This window comes from Tasmannia lanceolata, unplaced genomic scaffold, assembly GCF_043159265.1.
Source record: "Tasmannia lanceolata isolate RefF3 unplaced genomic scaffold, GAP_Taslan_0.1 ptg000037l, whole genome shotgun sequence".
In the NCBI taxonomy this organism is placed as follows: domain Eukaryota; kingdom Viridiplantae; phylum Streptophyta; class Magnoliopsida; order Canellales; family Winteraceae; genus Tasmannia; species Tasmannia lanceolata.
In genome coordinates, this window is record NW_027518714.1 from 22,106,163 (window position 1) to 22,128,210 (window position 22,048).

Genomic DNA, 22,048 nt, shown 5'->3' on the forward strand with positions numbered 1-22,048 from the left:
TGAAGGATTTAGATATGTATTAGTATCTCAAAAGTAAAACCAAGGTTTTAAATTTGGGTTTCGATCACCATAGAAACGGAAACAGTACAGTTCCGGTTGGAAATTTCGGTAGAAATCCTGTAAATTCATGAAAGTGTATGGAAAGCAAATAATAGAATTTTAAGATGAAACTTCATTTAATAAACACAAACACACACAGAGAATAAGCTAGACAACCATCCATAATGGTTTGATAACATTGAACATATGGTGACACTTCCTGTTGCACATTTTGATAATTCAGTACATACCACATTTTGCATGTAATTCATATAAATATGTATACATAGTACATACACCACATTTCACATGCAATTCATATAGATATAGTTATGGAACACATATTGATATAAGATACCATTAATGCACTGGCGATTTTGGCTTCGGTATGCGTTTTGGTTTTGTTATTGTTTCGTTGGGGTCGTTTTATGTTAGTTTCAGTGGAAATTTAAGGCCATGAAATTAAGTATCTTGTTTCTGAAATTACAAAAACTTCAAATAATTAAAGCTGAATGAGTCTAAGTTGCTCTTGGTGAAATCATGGTACTAGTAACTGGTAGTTGGTAGGAAGGATCAGAAGTGGGGTAGACATAAGCCATTTTGGAGTTGGATTGACACCTTGGGAGACAGTACTTGCATGTAAGGAATGTATTGAATGTCAGGGGAGGCATCCTTAATTCTTTTGACTTGATTTTGTCTCACACCCTCTTCTCTCTCTCTTTCCATAGCATTGTGGAGTTTGTTTCCCTTTTCCATTAATAATGTTGTATTTGCGATGTTTAATTCTCACCCCCTTTGTTTACTAGGCATGCCCCTTTTAGTGGTTTTATGACTAAAGCCAGAAAAGTTTTAGACTTTTAGTCATGAAACCACTTATGGTTATGAGAAAAAGTGGAGCATCTATTATCATGCTTGTAATTATTACCAATGACAAAATCTCTTGTACCATTTTTGTAATTGTTCAAGGGCAAACTGGGTTTGTTGAGCATGTGCACATTTTTTCACATTTAAGGTGTAGACTTTAAATGAGAAGATGTCATGTTTATATTTTGCCTTTGAAGTGTCATTTTTAAACCTGAAATTTGGATCCAAGATATGCACATTTTGTTTTCTTGCTAATAAATGTGAGAATCTACGAGACTTTGAATCATGATCATCTTTTGCTTCAATAATCTAGTTTTACCGTGACAATCCATGGATAGAATCTCAAGGGCATTTCAATTATATACTTGAAACACAACTTTTCACGTGGAGTGGTGACCAATTTGGATGTAACCTATTGTAGTGGTAAAGGTTTTATGTTGCTGAAATTCACTCTTATCTTTTGAGTCCTTTGTGATGATTCTAGAAAAATACGATATTTGTTTGTGCTCAGAAGTTTAACCTCCTGATGAAACAAGGGAAATTGTTTTGCTAATGACAACTTATGCATGTTAGCAATCACGATCTAGAGTATATACTCTGGTGCCTATACAGTGGATTACGTTCATTTCAAAAAACAAATAAATAAATAAATAAAATCCAGTGGATTTACATAATCCTAGAGTTGACTTCTATCAGTGCTGGGTTGCATGAAAACAATGTGATGGCCAATTCATTTGTTGTCATACTTGGAAATTTGATCTGTCGACAGTGCTCAAATTTGTGTTTGAGCTCCATGCTATAGTTGGCAATACCAAAGCCTTAATTCTTTGTCAAATGTGTCAAATGTAGCATGAATCCATAAAAGATATATCAAGAATCCTTGAAATGAATTGCCCTCCTACATCAGGAGTTGTACATATGAATTGGTTTTAAAACTAGAGCTCTTTGGAGCATTTTTTTTTTTTTTGGATAGATTCTTTCCTTATTATGCACCTGAATTCACGTACCCTCAATGAGATTAATCCAGATGAATAGAGTTTGATACGACTATTCAAAAAAAATGAACATAGTTTGATTTGTATTTTGACCTGCCACTTGTTTTTTTCTGAATGGTAACAGTAAATATTTGAACTGCCACTTTCTTTGAATTTGTTTTTTTTTAATTTTAACTTTGGTCACAATTAATATAGTTTTCAGAGGAGTTGTGATTACGAAGTTTCTTTCTCACTAGTTCTCTAATTTGATAAATACCAAAGGAGTAGTTTGTTTCGTAGTTCACTTTCAAAACAGAGCTATGGCATGCTTTACACTCTCTGTGATGAAAATTTCTTTCCAAGTTTTGTTTGGCCATGCATTGGGAGTTCTTATCCATTACCATTTCGCAGGCTAGACCGGGTAAACATCTCTGGGTAGGTGCAATTAGTTCATCTGTCACAAAGGAACAGCTTGAAGACGAGTTTTTGAAATTTGGAAAAATTGAGGAATTCAAATTTATCAGGGATCGTAACACGGCTCTTGTTGACTATTATAACTTAGAAGATGCTGTTGCAGCTTTGAAAAATATGAATGGAAAGCGTTTAGGTGGAGAGCAAATACGAGTAGATTTTTTGAGGTCACAACTTTCAAGAAGAGTATGTAATTTCTTTTTTATAGCTTTTTTTCATCATTTACAGCTTTTGTGCTGATCCTACTTGCAGATTTATTTTCAGTTTTGCTTTGAAAGCATACATTGGAGTTGCTGTTGTATATTTACATGAAAGTTTGGTTGGCTATTGATTTCATTGCCCTTCTTTCAACAGGAAAATTGGTCTGACTATCATGATTCGAGAGAGTCATTATGGATGCCACCAGATGCAATGAGAAATTTCCGTGAATCCTCCCAATTTGGACCTAAAAGGCATCAGGTAGTTCCAAATCACCAACTTGATTCTTAATGGGTTCATGCTAGATATCTCATTTTATAGTGACTTATGTTTTGCTTTGTTGTGTCATGTTTGCTAAAGTCATCTCAACCGTACGGGGGCCGAAGAGGAGAAGGCCAACCAAGCAATATTTTGTGGATAGGATATCCTCCTTCTGTTCAGATTGATGAGCAGATGCTCCATAATGCTATGATTCTATTTGGTGAAATTGAAAGAATTAAAAGCTTCCCATCAAGGCACTATTCCTTTGTAGAATTCCGGAGTATTGATGAAGCTCGGCGTGCTAAAGAAGGCCTTGAAGGTCGTCTTTTTAATGATCCTAGGATACGGATACTGTTTTCAAGCAGTGAGTTTGGACCTGGGAGGGATAATAATCCACCGTTTTTTCCTGGAATTAGAGGACCTAGGCCAGATATGTTCTTCAATGATTTTCCGTTCGGACCTGAGCCTTTGGAAATATTTGGTCAGACCCGACCAATGGGTCCAAACAATTTTCCTGACCCAAATATGTTGATGACGCTTTTTGCACCACAGAGTTTTGACCCACTCCATGCAGGCCCAGAGTTTTTTAATGATTTCCCTGGTTTTCCTCATAATTATCCTGATGCAAATCATAACAACTCGATGGCTACAAATTGGAGAAGACTATCTCCCCTTGCACAAGGTATACTCCCTTCTCCAGGACAAGGCATGCGTCCACCCATTAGGCCCACTCCTGGTATGTGGGATGGATTTGAGGGCAATCCTTTTCAAAGGGAGCCAAAGAGGTCAAGGATTGATGGCCATTCATCTGTTGATGATGGTTCTTTTCATGCAGAAAAGATGGATAATCCGGGAATTGGGGATCTTTCATTTGGGTTTGGACCACAACTCGATAGAGGTCCTTCTGTTCCACCTTCAAATGTTCAAATTCAAATTCATAGCAGTCCCATGGGTTTAAGGGGTCCAATTATAGAACTTTCTGGGCATGGTGAGCACCAGGGCCGTCCAAATAGTGATCACTGTTGGCGTGGTGTTATTGCTAAAGGTGGAACCCCTGTTTGTCATGCTCGGTGTGTACCCATAGGGAAGGGGATAGACTCCCATCTGTAAGTTTAATCATCACCCGTCTTCCAACCCATTCACAGCGCTTTTTGTTAGTGTTTCTCTTTATTTCTTTAAATTTGTTCCTTATTTTAATGATGGTATACAATTTTCTGTTTTGCAGCCCTGAGATCGTGAATTGTTCAGCTAGAACAGGGTTGGATATGCTCACAAAACACTATGCTGAAGCAAGTGGTTATGAAATTGTTTTCTTCTTGCCTGACAGTGAAGAGGACTTTGCTTCCTACACAGAATTTCTGCGTTACCTGGGTGCGAAAAATCGGGCTGGTGTTGCGAAATTCGATGATGGAACTACCTTGTTTTTGGTGCCTCCATCAGAGTTTTTAACCAAGGTTTTGAAAGTTTCTGGTCCCGATCGTCTGTATGGGGTGGTTCTTAGATTGCCACAGCAATCAACTGGCATTGCCAAACAACAACCACCGCCGCCCATTCCTCCACCACTACAATACAATGATAGACAGCAATTTCCTCCTTCACAATCTGATTATAATTTAGTTCCTCAAAAAGATAATCAAGTTTTGCAAATGGAATACAGCAGGTTTTTGCATGAGAACTCCTCGGCTCATGCAGAAGGTGCAAAACCATCGTTAACACATGTCGAGGAATCTCGTGCGACACAGTCTGTTCCCCCGGATTATGCTAGTAATTCCGCAGCACCCCTACAAACTGGAGTTTCCTTGACACCAGAGCTTATTGCTACTTTAGCTGCCTTAATTCCTGCAAATACCCAAACTCCGGTGTCGACAACTGCTCAAGTGACCTTGAGCTCTTCTGTCAGGCCACCGTCATTTTCTTCTGGGACACAGGATAAGTGGAGACAAGAACTTCACACAATGGTTTCTGGTAGTCAATACAATCTAATAGAAGAACAATCAGCTCATCCATCACAACACTTAGGGCATCAATTTAATAATCAGGCACCACTTTTTTCTCAATTTCCTACTTTTGCTAATGCAAATGTGCCAGAACACTCCTCACAAGTCATCCTGGGTAGCACTCAAATTCAGGACCCTTCTCTGAACCTGCAAAATCCTTCTATTCCCTCCAGACCATTGAATAACTTTGCGATCCCATCCCAAGGTGGCCAGTTTACTGTCCCCCAGGCCAATCAACAGTATCAGCTCAATGAAGTGAAGGCAGAGTTTCCTAATCAGGGCGGAAACACATCCCGGACACAAATGGGTGTGACCCCACTGGTAAATGAATTAAAGGCAGGGTTTCCTAATCAGGTGTCCCAAGGCGGCCAGTTTACTGTCCCCCAGGCCAATCAACAGTATCAGCTCCAACCTCAACAGTATCAGCTCAATGGAGTAAAGACAGAGTTTCCTAATCAGGGTGGAAACACATCCCAGACACAAATCGGTGTGACCCCATTAGTAAATGAAGTAAATGCAGAGTTTCCTAATCAGGTGCAACAACTACAGTCTTCTCTCTCAGCTCCAGGTCAGCGTACATCTGAAAATGAGGCAGATAAGAACCAACGGTACCAATCAACACTCCAATTTGCTGCCAGCCTCCTCCTCCAAATACAACAGCAACAGCAGCAAGCGAATGCTCAAGCCTCCACCAATCATCAATGATAAAAACCACTTACCAGGTATTCTTTCTGCTTGAATTTTGATCCATATCATGAAAGTGAGTTCCTTTTTATGTGAAGCTCTGTTTGCCTGCTTTAAATGATTTAATTTCTACCCTTATAATGGAGAATGATCCCGTTGGTTTATATTATTACGATGTGGAAGCATATTAGTTTAGTTGTATATTTCTTCTGTATCATATTCCATACCATAATTTTGGAACTATGCTTCTATACATTAACATCTTTAGCAGTCTCTTGAGGAAAATCTATTATTTATCATATTCCATGCCATCGTTTTGGAACTTTATGCATTAACATCTCTAGCAGTCTTTTGAGGAAAATCTATCAATCATTTGATGTTTCTGGCCCTAGAGACTTGTAGCAGGCTTTTGAGTAATGATAGTACCACTTTTGAGTATTTTATTGTTGGACTATCAACATTACTGATATCAAAGTAGCTGTGAGTGGAGGCAATTCATGTATGGAAGCATGGAAGTGGCAGTTTCCAAAATATTTCAGAAAAGCTGGAGTGCCTTGGAAGCAATTGTATAAAATGATATTAAAGACTTCAAACTACTTATCTATATAATATATTATAGAATTAGCTTATTTTGCAAACACATTTACAGGAGCTTAGAGTATCTCGGTTAGGAATATTAAAGAACTACTAGTGCATAATTAATTGAGTTAATGGTAGTCTTGATGGAATCATGTTGGTGGACCTGCTAGTATTTGGCGTGAAGAACAATAGGAGCTTCTGGATTGGGTGTAGGACCTAATATGGACATAGACATCGGAACAGAGATACCATTTGACGTTTGACACGAATATGGACATGAGTATCCCAAACCACGAGATAAGACACAAGACATCTATGAGTAAAATATCATAAAGCTTAATTGGATTTAACTTAGAAGATGTGATTAATAATAAATTTAAAATAGGATTTGTAGGACTCACATACTCAATTATATTTGCAAAATGCAGAAAGAAAAATAAAATAGTTAATTTGAAGAGCGTGACACGAAAGCATGATACTTATTTTGACTAACAAAAGTATCCATGGTATCTGGGACGAGTGTACATTGTGCCTCTACAAGTATCAGGGTATCATAGGCAGATTATGTGGAAAGCTACTAAGGTCTTTTCTGCACTAATAATGTCATATGGGTAAATCACAACTTAGATGTAAATTGGTCCACCAACTGATTTGTTGAATTTCCGAAGAGAAAACAATAGACAAACTAAGGGCAAAGGAGAATAGGGTATTTCCAAAAAAGGAGGGAAATAATATTTGCGTGCCTATATTTTTAATAATGATACTCCTCCCTTCGTTTTACACCTCTCTAGTTTCTACGTTCCTGAAAAGCTATCAACAACCAATGAAAAGAAGTGTTTAATAAAAGTGAGTGGTGCCATTATTAATAGATGGAATGCAGATGTCATTTCCCAAGGCAAGGAAAAAGAAAAACAATGATTATTTTGGATGATTAGATATCTGAAAAACTTTAGGACTTACATTTTGGATGATTAGAAAACCCGAAAATTTTCAGGACTTACTCTATTCTCTTATGGAATTAATTTAGGGAAATGATTATAGGTAAATGAATGTATCTACATATTAAACTAAGATTATGATTATTGAGCTCCATAAATTCATACTCTAGGTTAATTTTTAAAGCATCAAAGATTCAAATTAAGTACATCCAAAATTTTATATGAAGGTAAAATAGCACACTGACCAGCTTGAATGCACAAAGTCCAATAATCACAAGATCATGTAATGTTGCAAAGAGATATTTGCATCAAAGTTTAGAGTGAAATATAAAATAATGTTTAAACAAGGTAACATAGTGAGGCATATATTTTGTTGTGTTTTTATCACTATTTCAAAACTCCCGGGTCAATCGCCGACTCGCCCTAGTTGACTCTTTCTGCCTTGGCTGAGTTCTTGTCCAAACCTGCATTTCTACCTACCAAGTTGATCAAAACTTCTATGAATATCCCAACCTATAACCGTGTCAATCGAGTACTTGATTGCACCTTGGTGAGTCGACTAGGATTTGTGTTGGTTATGTTTTCCCATGCATTCGCGTTATGAAGCGCTAATTTTAACGCTTCAACTTCAACGAGTGTCTCCAGTACAGGACCCACTCCTTGTTGATGCAACATATTCTGACGGGGAAGCTTTGCGTACCAGCATAAGAGGGAGTTAGTGGTGCAGATGTCATATGCTTGTATGCCAATGTGGTAGATGCCATATGCTTGATTCCAGTTAAGGGTCCCTCGTCAGGTAAGATGACATGGCTGAAGTGGTGTCTAAGGGGATGTGAGGAGGGAAAGGTGATTTTGGCATTTGTATGCCAATGTAGAAAATGACAAATTCATGAATCTGGGTGGGGGTCCCTTGTCAACTGAGATGGCATGGGTGAAGTGGTGCACTGGTGCTGAAGGAAACATGTGTGTGTGTGGGGGGGGGGGGGGGGGGGGGGCGCAAAGCAGTTGTGGTCTTTAAGGTTGGTTTTGCTCTAGGAAGGGCGGGAGGGTCCTCAATTGAGGTGGGAAAAGGAGGCCTACTGTTACCTACTCCATGGGCATGTGTCAGTGGTGGAATGGAGTAGCTGGTCTTGGTGACGACCTTTCTTGGGATATATTTAAACAGGAGAGTAGAGGCATTGAACCAGTTATATGGGGAGGAAAATGGCAGTTGTTAAGGATTGTTGACTTTAAGAAGGAGGCAATAGGGATTAAATAATGTCAGACTCAATTGAAGTGGACACAAAAGCCCTTATTGATTTTCAAGTAAGCATGGATAAGTTGGGGGTATCTTTGTACGTAGAGGTTTATCATTCTATTGTGTTCTCATGGAAAAAAACAAAGAGAATAGACCATGTAGAGTGGCCCGCACCATTAATTAGTTGTTTGATTTGTGAATAGGGAAGGATGCATCTATTCCTCGTAGGGCTAATGCGTTAGTATGCATGCTCACTAAAATGGGTACATAGAGATGTTTTATCTTTGGTGAAACCTTTGGTCGTGACTTAATCCCTTTCTTTCTTTAATATTTCTTTTGTTCTTTAATGATATTTTATATCGCTGAAAGAATGGTATTAGAGAGTCTCGTAAGGATGGCTAGGAAAGATAGAGTGAATCGAATATAGGGAAGGAGACTTCCCTATTGGCCCAACCCTTGATGAGAGTGTGTGTGTGTGTGTGTGTGTGTGTGTGTGTGTGTGTGTGTTTTTGGTGGTGGTTTGATGTGTGTGTTTGGGGGGGGAGGGGGTGCAAGTTGAAAGGTGCTGCAATATTTAATAAAGATTTAGAATTTAGGTGTGAAGATGGCCTCGTGAACAGGTAGAATCAAGTGCTACTGCAGATCTATAATTTGGGCGTGGAGGTGGCATCATGAACATTTAGAATAAAGTATTACCGCGCATCAGTGCATGGGAAGGAGGTGCCAGGAGTGTCCTCTCATCTTTTTAGAATGGAAGGCAAGCTTGGACATTGACGCTCAGTCATGTCCTTCTGTGAGGTAGATCCCATAGTCTTAATGTTCCCTCAAAATTGTTTAGTGATGTGAAGAGCATCCAATTGTTGTTCTACCAAAAGGAAGGGTAAGGTAGGTGTTAATTATTCTAAAAACTTTTTTATGGAGGGCTTTGCTCAAAATGGTTGGTAAGCAACTTTGTTGAAGGGGATTTTGAGGATGAGGTTACAGACATGACAGGTAGGTTTTTGGCTCTACCATCCAATTTGGGGGGAGAACATAAAGTTTTTGGGTATTAACCGTTCAAAAATAAATAAATAAAGTGTTTGGGTATAGAGATGTAGGAATGCTTGAGATTGGAGACCAAAGAGGTGTTTCTACTATATATGAAGATTTTATATTCAAAAAATCATTATCAAGAATGAAGATTTTAAATCAAGATGTATTCAAGATCAAGGAATCAAAATTCAAGATTTGAGAATAATTAACAGTAATGGAACCATTAAAAAAAAACAATAATGGAAATCAATAAAAAGGGAAAAGGGAAGAGGAAAACAGGCCAATTATTTAGAAAAGTTGAGGGATAGGGTTTATCAAAAGAATCCACTAATAGTATCTAGGAATCCACCTAAGACGACACTCTTTATCAGAGGAATCCACTCTTGATCACTAGGTATCCACCTTGTGGGTATGCTCGGATTTTTCGAAGGAATACACCTTTGATCTCTAGGAATCCACCTTGAGGGGAGGCGGGGGCTGGAGATGTTTGACTTCCTCCTCCCTTGATCATTGTTCTCTTTTGACTGTTGCTCTGTGTTTCTTTATTTCCTTTTGTTTGTTTCTCTTTGTATCTTGCAGTTGACCACGTTGGTCTTCTGCTTCTTCTTTTGAATGAAATTGCAGCCATAAAAAAAAAACAAGGAATCCACCTACAGGGGATGATGCAATGAATCCACACGACAATTAGAAAGGCTTCAAATGCTCTTGAAAATTTTATTCATCAACTATTTCTTGTGTTTACAAGCCAAACCCCTTTTTATGACTTACAAGAAGCAAATGAACTTCCTACTTGGAACCAACAACTAACAACTATGAATAAAACTTGTATTCTATTCGTCTAGAATTAGGTCACTCATGACTCAGTTAAATTTCGAATTGATAAAAGCCCTCCCAATTAAAAAGAAAAACCCAAAACCCCTCTAAAAATAAAAGATAATTATATCTCTACAGAGAAAAGAAACGCTATGACACTACTAATGAACCTCACTAACAGATTTAGTCTTTTTTCTCTTGTGAAGGATGATCCCCATCAGGGTGTCTAGCGGGATTAGATGACGAGTTTACGGAGCTATTTTGAGAAGCTGGAAAATAGGAAGGGGAAAATAGCTTTGGAAGCTGACCAATTCGGTATGAGCACAATCAATTGCAATTCCAAATTAGGGACCAGTTGTATGGGGCTGAATTCCAATTTGATATGAAGAGCATCTTGGATAAGGGGTGGTGGGTTTGGGGAAGAAGAGGAGGAGGGCAGTGACAAACTTGGTAGGGCATCATAAGAGTGATGTTCTTCTTATCCAAGAATCAAAATTGGAGATCGAGAGATTCTATATCCACCAAATTTGGGGGAGGAGATATGAATGGGTCTTCTTGGCTGCAAGAGTGTTGGCTAGGGATATTGCCAGTGATGGGATTTAGAAGCGTTGAATACACAACTGTGTATTATAGCAAGATAAACCCTTATGATTTTTCTATCGAAGCAGGAAGTTACTTTTAGGTGGATTCTCACAGTGATTTATGGACCGTTAGGTTTTCAAAAGATAGAGATTGATAGGTGGAATTGGATGGTAGGTTGATAGGAATCAAAAGCAGCCCTTGAAGGTGTACCAGAGAAGACATCAAGCAACCAACTCCGAAGGCCCAGTGTCGATTTGGCATGAGAATGAAGGAGGGCCTACATGGGAGATTCTTTAGCCAAAGGGGTGCATTTTTCTTTCCTTTTTGTTGTGAGGGAAGTTAGGTTTTTGTCATTAAATCACTTATTTAAGTGACCAAGAGGGCCCGCATATGTTTAAAATTCACTTTAGTTATTGACTTAAGCGGGGGCCCGCCTTACTCTTGCAACATAAGGGGGAGAACCAAGAACCAAAAATCCCTTGAAGGTGTACTAGAGAAGACATCAAGGAACCAACTCCAGAGCCCCAATGGCGATTTGGCAAGAGAATGAAGGAGGGCCCACATGGGAGATTCCTTAGCCAAAGGAGTGCATTTGTCTTTCCTTTTGTCGTGAGGGAAGTTAGAGCTTTTGTCATTAAATCACTTATTTAAGTGAGTAAGAGGGCGCACATATGTTTAAAATTCACTTAAGTTATTAAGTTGGGCCCGCCTTGTACTCGCAACATTAGGGGGAGAACAATTTTTTGTGGGATTTGACTAGGTCTACATAGGAGTTTTGACCAAGTCTTGTTGATAAGTCATATGGCCATGTGTCATTAGAGGATAGGTTTATGCTTCCCAGATTAGAGAGCCAGATTAGAGATTTTATAGGCAGCCATAGATCGATTATTTGAATGATTTCAGATTGCTTGCTGATGCCTGCTTGCTTGAATTGTGATGCTTCAAACCCTATGTGTAATGTCTAGGGGGGACTTGGAGTGATTACAAGTCTGCTTTCTTTCCATTCCTCTTGTTTACTCTCTGTTGATTCCGCTTATTGAATCACTGCTCCTAGTTCCTGATCTGCTTCTCCCTAAACAATCCCTAATCCCTCCTACAGAAACTGTGTTATATCTGCTCCATCTTCCTTTCACAGCCTATTCCTTTTCCCACATTCAATATACATCCCCAAACACCTCCCATAACCTCTATTACCAGCCACATTCCTAAACTATATTTCCCATCTCTCTAGACACCTTGCCGTCCTACTTTTCCAATATTTTCCTGAACTTTTCTCATCAAGATCAATCCTGAAACCCTGCGCCCACAGTCTCTTAGCCCTATATTTTTGACCCTGCAACTAGTGTCTGCCATAGGAGCATCGGTCTCGTAGCCAATCCTGAACCCTCCATCCATGCGAAAGAGATGGAGGTCGAGAGTGATTGAGAGGTGGAAAGGAATAACTCAACTTAAATTTAAAAGGGGAAATGATATATTCACCCTCTTTTCTTCTCCAGGCCACCCCTCTAGTGTATTTATGATACTCAGTTTACACTACAAAGGGGTGACCCAGAGAAGAAAAGGGGGCGAATATATCGTTTCCCTTAAAAGACAACATAAAGTGGGCCCTATTACTTACAACTTGAATAGACTTAAAATAACACACCATCAGGTGTGGGCCCCAATTTTGTGGAAGACCGAATTCCTCTTACACCGTGTTCATCATGTGCACTGCATCAAGGTCTTTGTGTCCCATGTGGAGGATAATGAAAGAGTTTGGGTTTTAAACTCCCAAGGTGTTTTGTCGAAGTTCTTAAGCAACTTTGTTGCAGATGTCGTATTATTTGAGGACTTATTTGGAAGGCCCATATTTTCCCAAGAGTGCGAGCATTTGGTTGGACGACGACGTTGGGGAGGATCAACAGTCTTGACCTCTTGAAAAGGGAGACATTTTACTGCATTGAAGATGCTAATTTTCGTGTTAATATCCCTAATCTTAGCAGTGGTTTGCTTGATAAAAAGTCACTTACTTCTGCTTAAAATAAAATGCTAGATTTATTCAAGAAAGTTAAAAAATAGTCCATAGCTTCCAAAAAGGATTTTACTTCCCATTCAAAAAAGGGAATCATATTGACCATCGACTTGATATGTTTAGTGTTCTATTACTTCAACCTGGAATCATAGACATTCAGCCAAACATCAGCTCTTTGTATGAACATTAGCTTTAGGATGCATTTCTTTTCGAGGTTGTCAACAATATGTTACTTGTTCTGTGGATACTATAGCTACCTTCATATGCTTAATACATTTGTGGTGGTATTTTTTTCCCGGTTGTAGGATTTATGCTGTTGATTTTAGTTTACTTTGAATGCCTATTAGTGCATCATCTGCTGCTCATATGCTTCGTGAGAACCTTTCTATGTGATTGTGTAGATTAAAAGCACACTTATCAATTCTTGGGTATTTTACAGCTTACCATATACCATAGCTAAATTTATAAATATCCATGTTTTTTCTAAATTTATGGTTTTATAGTGCCTTAGCGTTGAGATGATCTATTTTTGCTTGTCAACCTTTTGTAATTATGTGTATAATATTGTCATTACTGGAAATTATTTAGAGAAAATACTGGAGATGATATGATAATAATAATAATAATAATAATATTGCCAAAAAAGTACGAGTTAATGATTTTATTAGTGTCTTGTGAAATCATGCCTAATTAATTCAAAACTTAATTGAGTATATATATGCTGCTTTTGAACTACATCTATAATCAGTATAACCGCTGATATAAAGTCACGATTGACTATAAAAGTTTGATGGAAACACCATTTGAGATTCCTTACAACTAATAACGAATAATGCACAAAATCCCCTCCTGGATCACACCCGTGTTGATGTACCATTCAAAATTCCATCCTGATATCATCTTCTTGGGAATCCCCCTCCCCCCGAACGAAAAACAAAACACGAGTAAGGCGTTTTTCTCAGATCATAGCGAGTGTTTAGATCCTACAAATTCAATTCAAATACCTGGACAATGATTGGCAGTTCAAATCGAATTCTATTTACAAGAATCATATATTTCATTCAGAAATGAAATATATGTTTCATGAATGTAGGTGCCATGAGTTCAACCTCATTTCTTTTCAAAAGAATCTTATAATTCTCTCATAAAAGGAATGCCGGTTTTGTCTTACAGACTAGAAATTTTTACCAATAAGTTCATCATTAATAGACCGTTGGTTATTGAAGTGGAACTGCACGCAACATACTAGGATCTATGTTGCATGTGTATGGATACAAATGTCAGAATCTGACAGGGCATCAATTATCGGATTCGATTAACCTCAATAAAATGATTCGTAGATTCGGCTAATTATAATTTGTTTAATGATAATATAATTATACATTGAAATTTTTAGTAGGTTAAGTAAATATAATGTTTTATTTTCATATTAGAACACACTATTAGGATAGATAAAACTCAAAAGAAGTGATAATTCTAAAATTTTTGGTAGTATTTAGGAAAAAAAAGAGACTAAATAGTTCTCGAAGTGTTGCCGTGAATCCTTAAGTATTGGAATCTGACACGTGTTCAACCTAGGTAGGCCTTATTTCAAGAATGATAATTGTCGTAAAACAATAGGATAGCGATAGAGCAGTAGCATGTATGGCACTAACCTCTTGTGGATTGACTCCCCTGCAATTTTATGACAGGAAGTATCCCAGGAAGATAGACTTTTTACCCATGAGTCATTGGCACAGGTGATGGGGCTGCCCATGGTTATCGCGTTTGATCCCATTTGAAGCAGACCCATTAGTTGTGCCAATGTTGGCGTGGATGCAGTGTCGTTTTTCACAGTTTTAAACTCCCTGAGTCAATCTTGTCATTCTTTTGGTAGCACATTACCTTCAAGAGATACTCCCAGGGAAGAACAAAACTTTTGGTAGTACATAACCTTTTCAGCAGATTTTGGACAGAGTTGCTAGGATGAGAACTGTTAAGCTTGATATCATGTAGCTTTTCTTACTTAAGTAGCATAAATTTTTTCAACCTGAAATTGTTTTCATGAAGTTGCAATCAGAAGTTGGTCTGAAATCCATGAAATTTAGGAGGGTCTGTTTTTTCTGTATGCAGTCAAAGCAAGCAGAAATGGGATTGATTGCCATGCTTTAAAATGTTTAAAACTTAATGGGTCTTGGTCTTGAGGTTAGATTACATATTTACTGTCCAAGAAAAACAAAACCCAGAAAAAACTTCAAGGATGATTTGCCTTTTGTTGGATCTGTTAGGAAAGCAAGAATATTGATTTCTTCATGTTGGATAATTAGGCTACATTTAGATGGTTAAAGATTTGTAAACCTTGCACATCCTCTTGCCAGGTAAAAATCCCTTTTACTTATTTGGTAGTCTGATCTATTTTTTTTCTTTGAATGATAAAAGAGTTTTTTGATAAATAGAAAGAGGAACCCCCCACGACCTAGATGGTTAGAAGAAAAGAACTGAATCCAGCAAAAGAACCGCCATGGGGGAAGGAAATAAAAAAGCTCTAGACTCTCTCTGCTGACTACTAACACAAACTGCCAAGAAGAGACTATCCTTTAACCACCTAATCGCATTTTGAGTCTCCTTCCACTATCATACTATCAAAGAAGAGAGATTCAGGATTTGTATTAATATTCAAGTGAGTATACAGTCCCTACGCTTCACATCTTCCTTTTAGATGTAGTCTCCAAGCCCTTAACTACTCATCAACTCATGGTGCCCCTCTTGGCCTCTAGGACCTTGGAACAAAATGCCCCAAATCCTAATGTTCAAGGACAAGCTGCATTTGGGGATTTTTTGGCCATATTGTTGCAGGCTGCAATCTTGAGTGGCTTGCCCTAGTTGCCACCAGATTCGTGTCACAATGATCTGAAGTGATCAAGATGTGGCCTGTTGTGGAGGGGCCTAGTGTAATTTCCGAATTTAAGGCTATTTCTTCACATATGCACCACTTTTTTCTTCCTCTGGCCACCCCCTTTTAGTGTAAAAGAGCAGTCATTAATACACTGAGGAGGACTGGCCCAGGGAAGAAAATGGGGTGAATATATCACTTCCTCTATGGTTTCAAATTTTGGCCCAACCCAACACAGCGACTTCATTGAAATTTGAAAATATGTCAGTTTTGGTTCGATATTTGATAAAAGGGATTTGCTGGGGACCATCACAGAAGGCATTTCGCAGGAGGGCTGTTGCATGATAGAGTAACCACATAGGCTCAGATTGTCTTATTCATTTAATTCATCTGAGGTGGCTGCTCATGCAACAGCCTGCCCGCTAAATGCCGTCTGGAATGGTCCCTAGCAAATCTCTTGATAAAAATTTAGTAAAATCTGATAAACATATGGAAACGTAGGCAAAACTTAATAAATAAAAGCATTAAAAATGGAAATGTATGTTATATAAAAATATTGAAAAATGTTAACTAATATTTGAGAATTATAAAAATAGAATAAATAATAAAAGGATATAAAGAATTTGGGATTTTCTAGGGACCATTGTAGAAGGCATTTTGCAGTTGCATGAGAAAGCAGCCACAGAGGCTCGCTCACTTTTCAGCAGATTTTGTCTTATTCATTTAATTCATCTGCTGTGGCTGCTTTCATGTAGCAAATGGCCCGTGAAATGCCTTCTGCGACTGTCCCTAGCAGATACCAAATAATTTATATTATTATAATATTTATTATTTTTTAGTTTTACAATTAGTTTATTATATTTTTATTAAAAATTTTAAAAAGTATTACACTTTCATAAATTTAGGGAATTGATGTCAACACTACCCTATTTTGATAATAGCGCTACTCACATTGTTTTATACTTTTTTAATTAGCTCTTTCACAACAGTTACAATTAGGGGTGAGCATTATTCGGTTATAACTGAAACGAACCGATTTGGTCGGTTCGGTTCGGTTTTTTTCCATTTCGGTACGGTTTCGGTTAGTTGTTTGGAAATTCGGTTTCGGTTTTGGTTATCTAAAAAAAAATAAAATCGGTTAATCGAAATAACCGAAATAATGGATGAAACCATTTTTTTTTTTTTTCAAAAAAGTTGCTTTATGTGCACTCCGTGGGATGATCAAAACTGTCCATTTGATTGATCACAACTTAATTAGGTTGTGCTCAAAATCATTTCGATCGGATGATCGATACAAACCAGATTTTTACTTTTTTCCCTCTTTTCCTCCCACAATTCGGTTATTCGGTTATAACTGAATAACTAAATTTGTAATCGGTTCGGTTCTGTTTCTCATAAATTCAGTTTCGGTTAGAATTTTGGGAAACCGAAATAAATTCGGTTTTAAGATTTTGGTTTTTTCGGTTCGGTTTTAACCGAATGACCACCCCTAGTTACAATACTCATGTTGCTATTGACGTCCAATCAGAAAAGTATAAAGTGAGAAGTGCCATTATAAAAATATGGTAGTGCAGATATCAGTCCCTAAAATTTAATATAATTTAAAATTTGAAATTTTAGTTTTATTTTTTTTATTAAAAATTATTTTTTTGAATGGCTTTATTATTATTACATTATTAATAACTAGGGAAAATTATTAAAAAAATGCAGGGTTTATGCTAAATTGTGAATAAAGGGTGGACATCTCAAATCTATAAAAAAAGAGCTGTCATGTACGAAAATAGACCATTTAGGATGAAAATACCCCCCCTTGCTTTTTCCCACCAACTATGTAGGATCTAATCCCTAAGTAATTTCACCTACCTCCTTTTATTTTCTTTCTTCTTCCCCAAGCAAGTTCCAACGTGAGAAACAGCCATTGCCAATACCTGGGTTGATGAAAAACAGTCATTGCCAACATAAAAAACAGCCATTGTTCTTTGGAAAAAAATGAGAAATGTTATTCGCACTACTGTATTTTGATGAGGACACTCCTCACTTTATTAAAAGTATTGTATGGCCCTGCACTAAAGGATGATCCAAACCGTCCATTAGATGGACCACGGCCTAAATAGGTTGTGCCCCAAAAAGCATTTCCATAGGTTGATCCTAACCCTTCGATCAGAATGTTAGAGGGTTGATCCTAACCCTCTATAGATCGGAGGGTTAGGATCAACCCATGGAAATGATTTTTGGGACACAACCCATTTAGGCTGTGGCCCATCTAATGGACGGTTTGGATCATCCTATGTGGGGGCCATACCGTAGTTTTAATTAAGTGAGGAGTGCCCTCATCAAAATACAATAGTGTAGACAACATTTTTCAAAAAAAATAACATTACTTACTAAACTACTAGGGTGATAAACATAGCTTCAAGTATGTAGAAATTATGGTTTCAACAGTGATACTTGTGATGGGGACATTCTAATAGTATGAAATTGGTTTTGAAACTGATCATGAGTGTTTTAAACCTTTAGAACCATTACATAGGGCCCCGGAACCACTAGGAAACCATATTATAGTTGTTCCGAGGTGTTAAGTGGTTCGAAGAGTCTAAATTATGGTTCTAAGAGTGCTACTTGTGATTGGGACATTATAATAGTATGAAATTGGTTTTGAAACTGATCATCAGTGTTTTAAACATTTTGGAAAAATTACATAATCTCTGGAACCACTTGGGAACCATATTATAGTTGTTCCGAGGTGTTAAGTGGTTCTAAGAGTCTAAATTATGGTTCCAAGAGTGATACTTGTGATGGGGACATTCTAATAGTATGAAATTGGTTTTGAAACTGATCATGAGTGTTTTAAACCTTTTGAAACCATTACATAGGTTCCGGAACCACTTGGGAACCATATTATAGTTGTTCTGAGGTGTTAAGTGGTCCCAAGAGTCTAAATGATGGTTCCAAGAGTACTACTTGTGATTGAGACATTCTAATAGTATTTTGCAACTGATCATGAGTGTTTTAAACCTTTTGGAACCATTACATAGGCCCCAAAACGACTTGGGAACCATATTATAGTTGTTCCGAGGTGTTAAGTGGTTCCAAGAGTCTAAATTATGGTTCTAAGAGTGGTACTTGTGATGGGGACATTCTAATAGTATTTTAAAACTGATCATGAATGTTTTAAACCTTTTGGAACCATTACATAGGCTCCGGAACCACTTGGGAACTATATTATAGTTGTTTCGAGGTGTTAAGTGGTTCCAATAGTCTAAATTATGGTACCAAGAGTGATACTTGTGATTGTGACATTCTAATAGTATTTTAAAATTAATCATGAATGTTTTAAACCTTTTAGAATTATTATATAGGCTCCGGAACCACTTGGGAACCATATTATAGTTGTTCCGATGTGTTAAGTGGTTCCAAGAGTCTAAATGATGGTTCCAAGAGTGCTACTTGTAATTGAGACATTCTAATAGTATTTTGAAACTGATCATGAGTGTTTTAAACCTTTTGGAACCATTACATAGGCTCCGGAACCATATTATAGTTGTTCTGAGGTGTTAAGTGGTTCCAAGAGTCTAAATGATGGTTCCAAGAGTGCTACTTCTAATTGAGACATTCTAATAGTATTTTGAAACTGATCATGAGTGTTTTAAACCTTTTGGAACCATTACATAGGCTCCGGAACCACTTGGGAACCATATTATAGTTGTTCCGAGGTGTTAAGTGGTTCCAAGAGTCTAAATTATGGTACCAAGAGTGCTACTTGTGATTGTGACATTCTAATAGTATTTTAAAACTGATCATGAATGTTTTAAACCTTTTGGAACCATTACATAGGCTTCGGAACCACTTGGGAACCATATTATAGTTGTTCCGAGGTATTAAGTGGTTCCAAGAGTGGTTCCGAGGCATAAAATGTGGTTCCATAGTGGTTCCGGGGTAGAAAATGTGGTTCCCTAGTGGTTCCAAGGTATAAAATGTGGTTCCCTAGTGGTTATGTGGCATAAGATGTGGTTCCCTAGTGGTTCCGGGGTATAAAATGTGGTTCCCTAGTGGTTCCGGGGTATAAAATGTGGTTCTCTAGTGGTTTCGTGGTATAAGATGTGGTTCGCTAGTGGTTCTGGGGTATAAAATGTGGTTCCCTAGTGGTTCCGAGGTATAAAATGTGGTTCCCTAGTGGTTCTGGGGTATAAAATGTGGTTCCCTAGTGGTTTCGAGGTATAAAATGTGGTTCCCTAATTGTTCCAGAGTATAAAATGTGGTTCGGAAGTCACCGTCGGACTTTCGAATATAATCTAGAAGCATAACCCATTCTACTGTCTCCGGTCGGACTTCCGAACAATTATTCGGACTTTCGAATTTAAGCCAGAAGGATACCCCATTGTTTTGTCGGAAAAAGCAAGGGGGGTATTTTCATCCTAAATGGTCTATTTTCGTACCTGACAGCCTCTTTTTTATAGATTTGAAATGCCCACCCTTTGTTCACAATTTCGCATAAACTTTGCATTTTTTTTAATGATTTTCCCTAAAAACTATTTCGCTTTAAAAGAATTTAATAAAATTAATCCATGCTCTGATTTAGTCATCACTATGAAGTCTCATACTGAAGTTGAAGCCTAAAATGTTGGTAACAATGCTATATATATAATTAACTATATGAAGTATCCAAACATAGGAGTTAACAATGCATTGGTTATGACATTTATAAAATAAATAGGGCCATAGGGTATCAATCGGTTGTCAGAATCCAAAACAAATAGGTCCTTAGGGTCTACAATAAAAATCATGGAGCCTATCTGCAATCAGTTAGGCAAAATCAAGTCGCATGTTGCTCACTTCTGGCCTTTTAAATAGTGTGTACACCTTATGACCACTTTAAAATCTGCATATGCCAATCATTGACTCAGCTCGAGTTGACTCCTTTGCCTTGGTTGAGTTCTAATTCGAGTTCTTGTTTTACCTTTTCCATGTCAGTTAAAATTCTTTCGACGCCCGAGTTAATGAAAGTTGGCCATGCCGATTATTCACTCAACTGTGTTAATGAAAAATTGACTGCGCCCAAATTAAGGAAAGATTGACTGCATTGTCCAGTGACTCGCTCGAGTTGACTCGCTGTGTTTTTATCCTATTTTGTGTTTTGAGACTACAAGGGGTGCTTGTGATTATGTGTGTATGATTCACCTGATGTTACAACTGCGTCTTGTTTTTTGAACCTTGAATCTTTGATATAAAAGGATGACTATTGTTGACGAAACCTCCCCTGTATTCCTGTTCAGCGTAAAATGGGCGTAAAACAAATTTTACGCTGCCCATTTTACGTGTAGGGTTTCTTTTCTTTATGCTTAAAATTGGTTTAAAGCAAATTTTACTCCCATTTTACTCTTAAAATGGGCGTAAATTTTGTTTTACCCCTATTTTATGTTGAAAGAAACAGACCCAAGAATCTTTCCGTATTATGAAGAAAAATTGTTAAGTATGCTTATTGAAATACTTTCTGGGAATGATATCTGCACTCCCTTATTATAAATGCACTCGTCACTCTATTTAACACTTCTGCTAAGGTGGACACCTATTTGGTAGCTCCAACAGCCATTGGTACTTACCTTGAAAAGTGTAAATAAAGAGAAGAGTGGCTTTATTGAAGCAATGGAGTGTGGAAATCACTTCTGTTTTTATATTGATACTGGCTTTCTATGTGGGCGTTCGAACTACATTTTCCATAATTATTGCCTTCATTTTTCCATGGTACGATTTCTCATTACCATGTGGCGTTTATAGGTGGGCCCCCCTCTTCTGTGGAAGCATATAGAAATTGGAAGGAAGAAAAATAGCCCATTAGTAAATATTTGTGTGCAAAGAAGGGAGTGTAACCATTTCTGCTTGTCTTGTTCCTGTGAGAATTTTCATAAACGTACCTACTCTTTTTTACTACTTTGGAATTATGAAGCCTCCTTCGAATGTGTATTTATTACTTTTTTGGTGTTTTTTAGACATTAATCCCCTTTGTTTTCTCCTTGTTTTGTTTTTCACATTTCGGCTTAATTGGTTGTGCATGTATGATGGTTTTAAATATCGCAATATATTGGCTGTTATATTAATAAATATTGGTATAAGATGGGGTCCATATGCCAGTATATTGGAAGGGAATTGCTAGCGTCCATCGTGAAAGGCATTTCACGGCTGGTCTGTCTCCTGTCACACAAGCCACCTCGTGAATGAAGACAAAAGCTGTTGTCTTCATTCACGAGATGGCTGGACCAGCCACGAAATGTCTTTCGCGATGGACTCTCGCAGATCCCATATTGGAAATATTCAAGAATCAATATATTGGTGTCAGATGGGTCCAAACGACGTCCCGCCAAATGTCGTTGAGAAAACCTTTATCGGATGATTCTAGGCCCTTGATCAATCAAGCCTCCTTTAGGATTCCACCATGAAAAGCTAACTGTTGATTTTAGGTCTTGTTTGACAACTATGAAAAATTATTCCATGGAATATT

General features: G+C 37.6%; 1 protein-coding gene across 1 annotated transcript in view; it reads left to right on the forward strand.

The window, feature by feature from the left end:
- The window catches only part of LOC143860532 (flowering time control protein FPA-like), a 32,888-nt gene extending 11,326 nt beyond the window's left edge, over positions 1-21,562 (forward strand). Inside the window, exons 2-6 of the mRNA XM_077371215.1 lie at positions 2,289-2,534; positions 2,703-2,807; positions 2,907-3,913; positions 4,033-5,526; positions 21,328-21,562. Coding sequence (XP_077227330.1) covers positions 2,289-2,534; positions 2,703-2,807; positions 2,907-3,913; positions 4,033-5,509 — 2,835 coding nt within the window. The 3' untranslated portion in view covers positions 5,510-5,526; positions 21,328-21,562. The remainder of the gene's footprint in view (positions 1-2,288; positions 2,535-2,702; positions 2,808-2,906; positions 3,914-4,032; positions 5,527-21,327) is intronic.
- Positions 21,563-22,048: the final 486 nt, after the last annotated feature.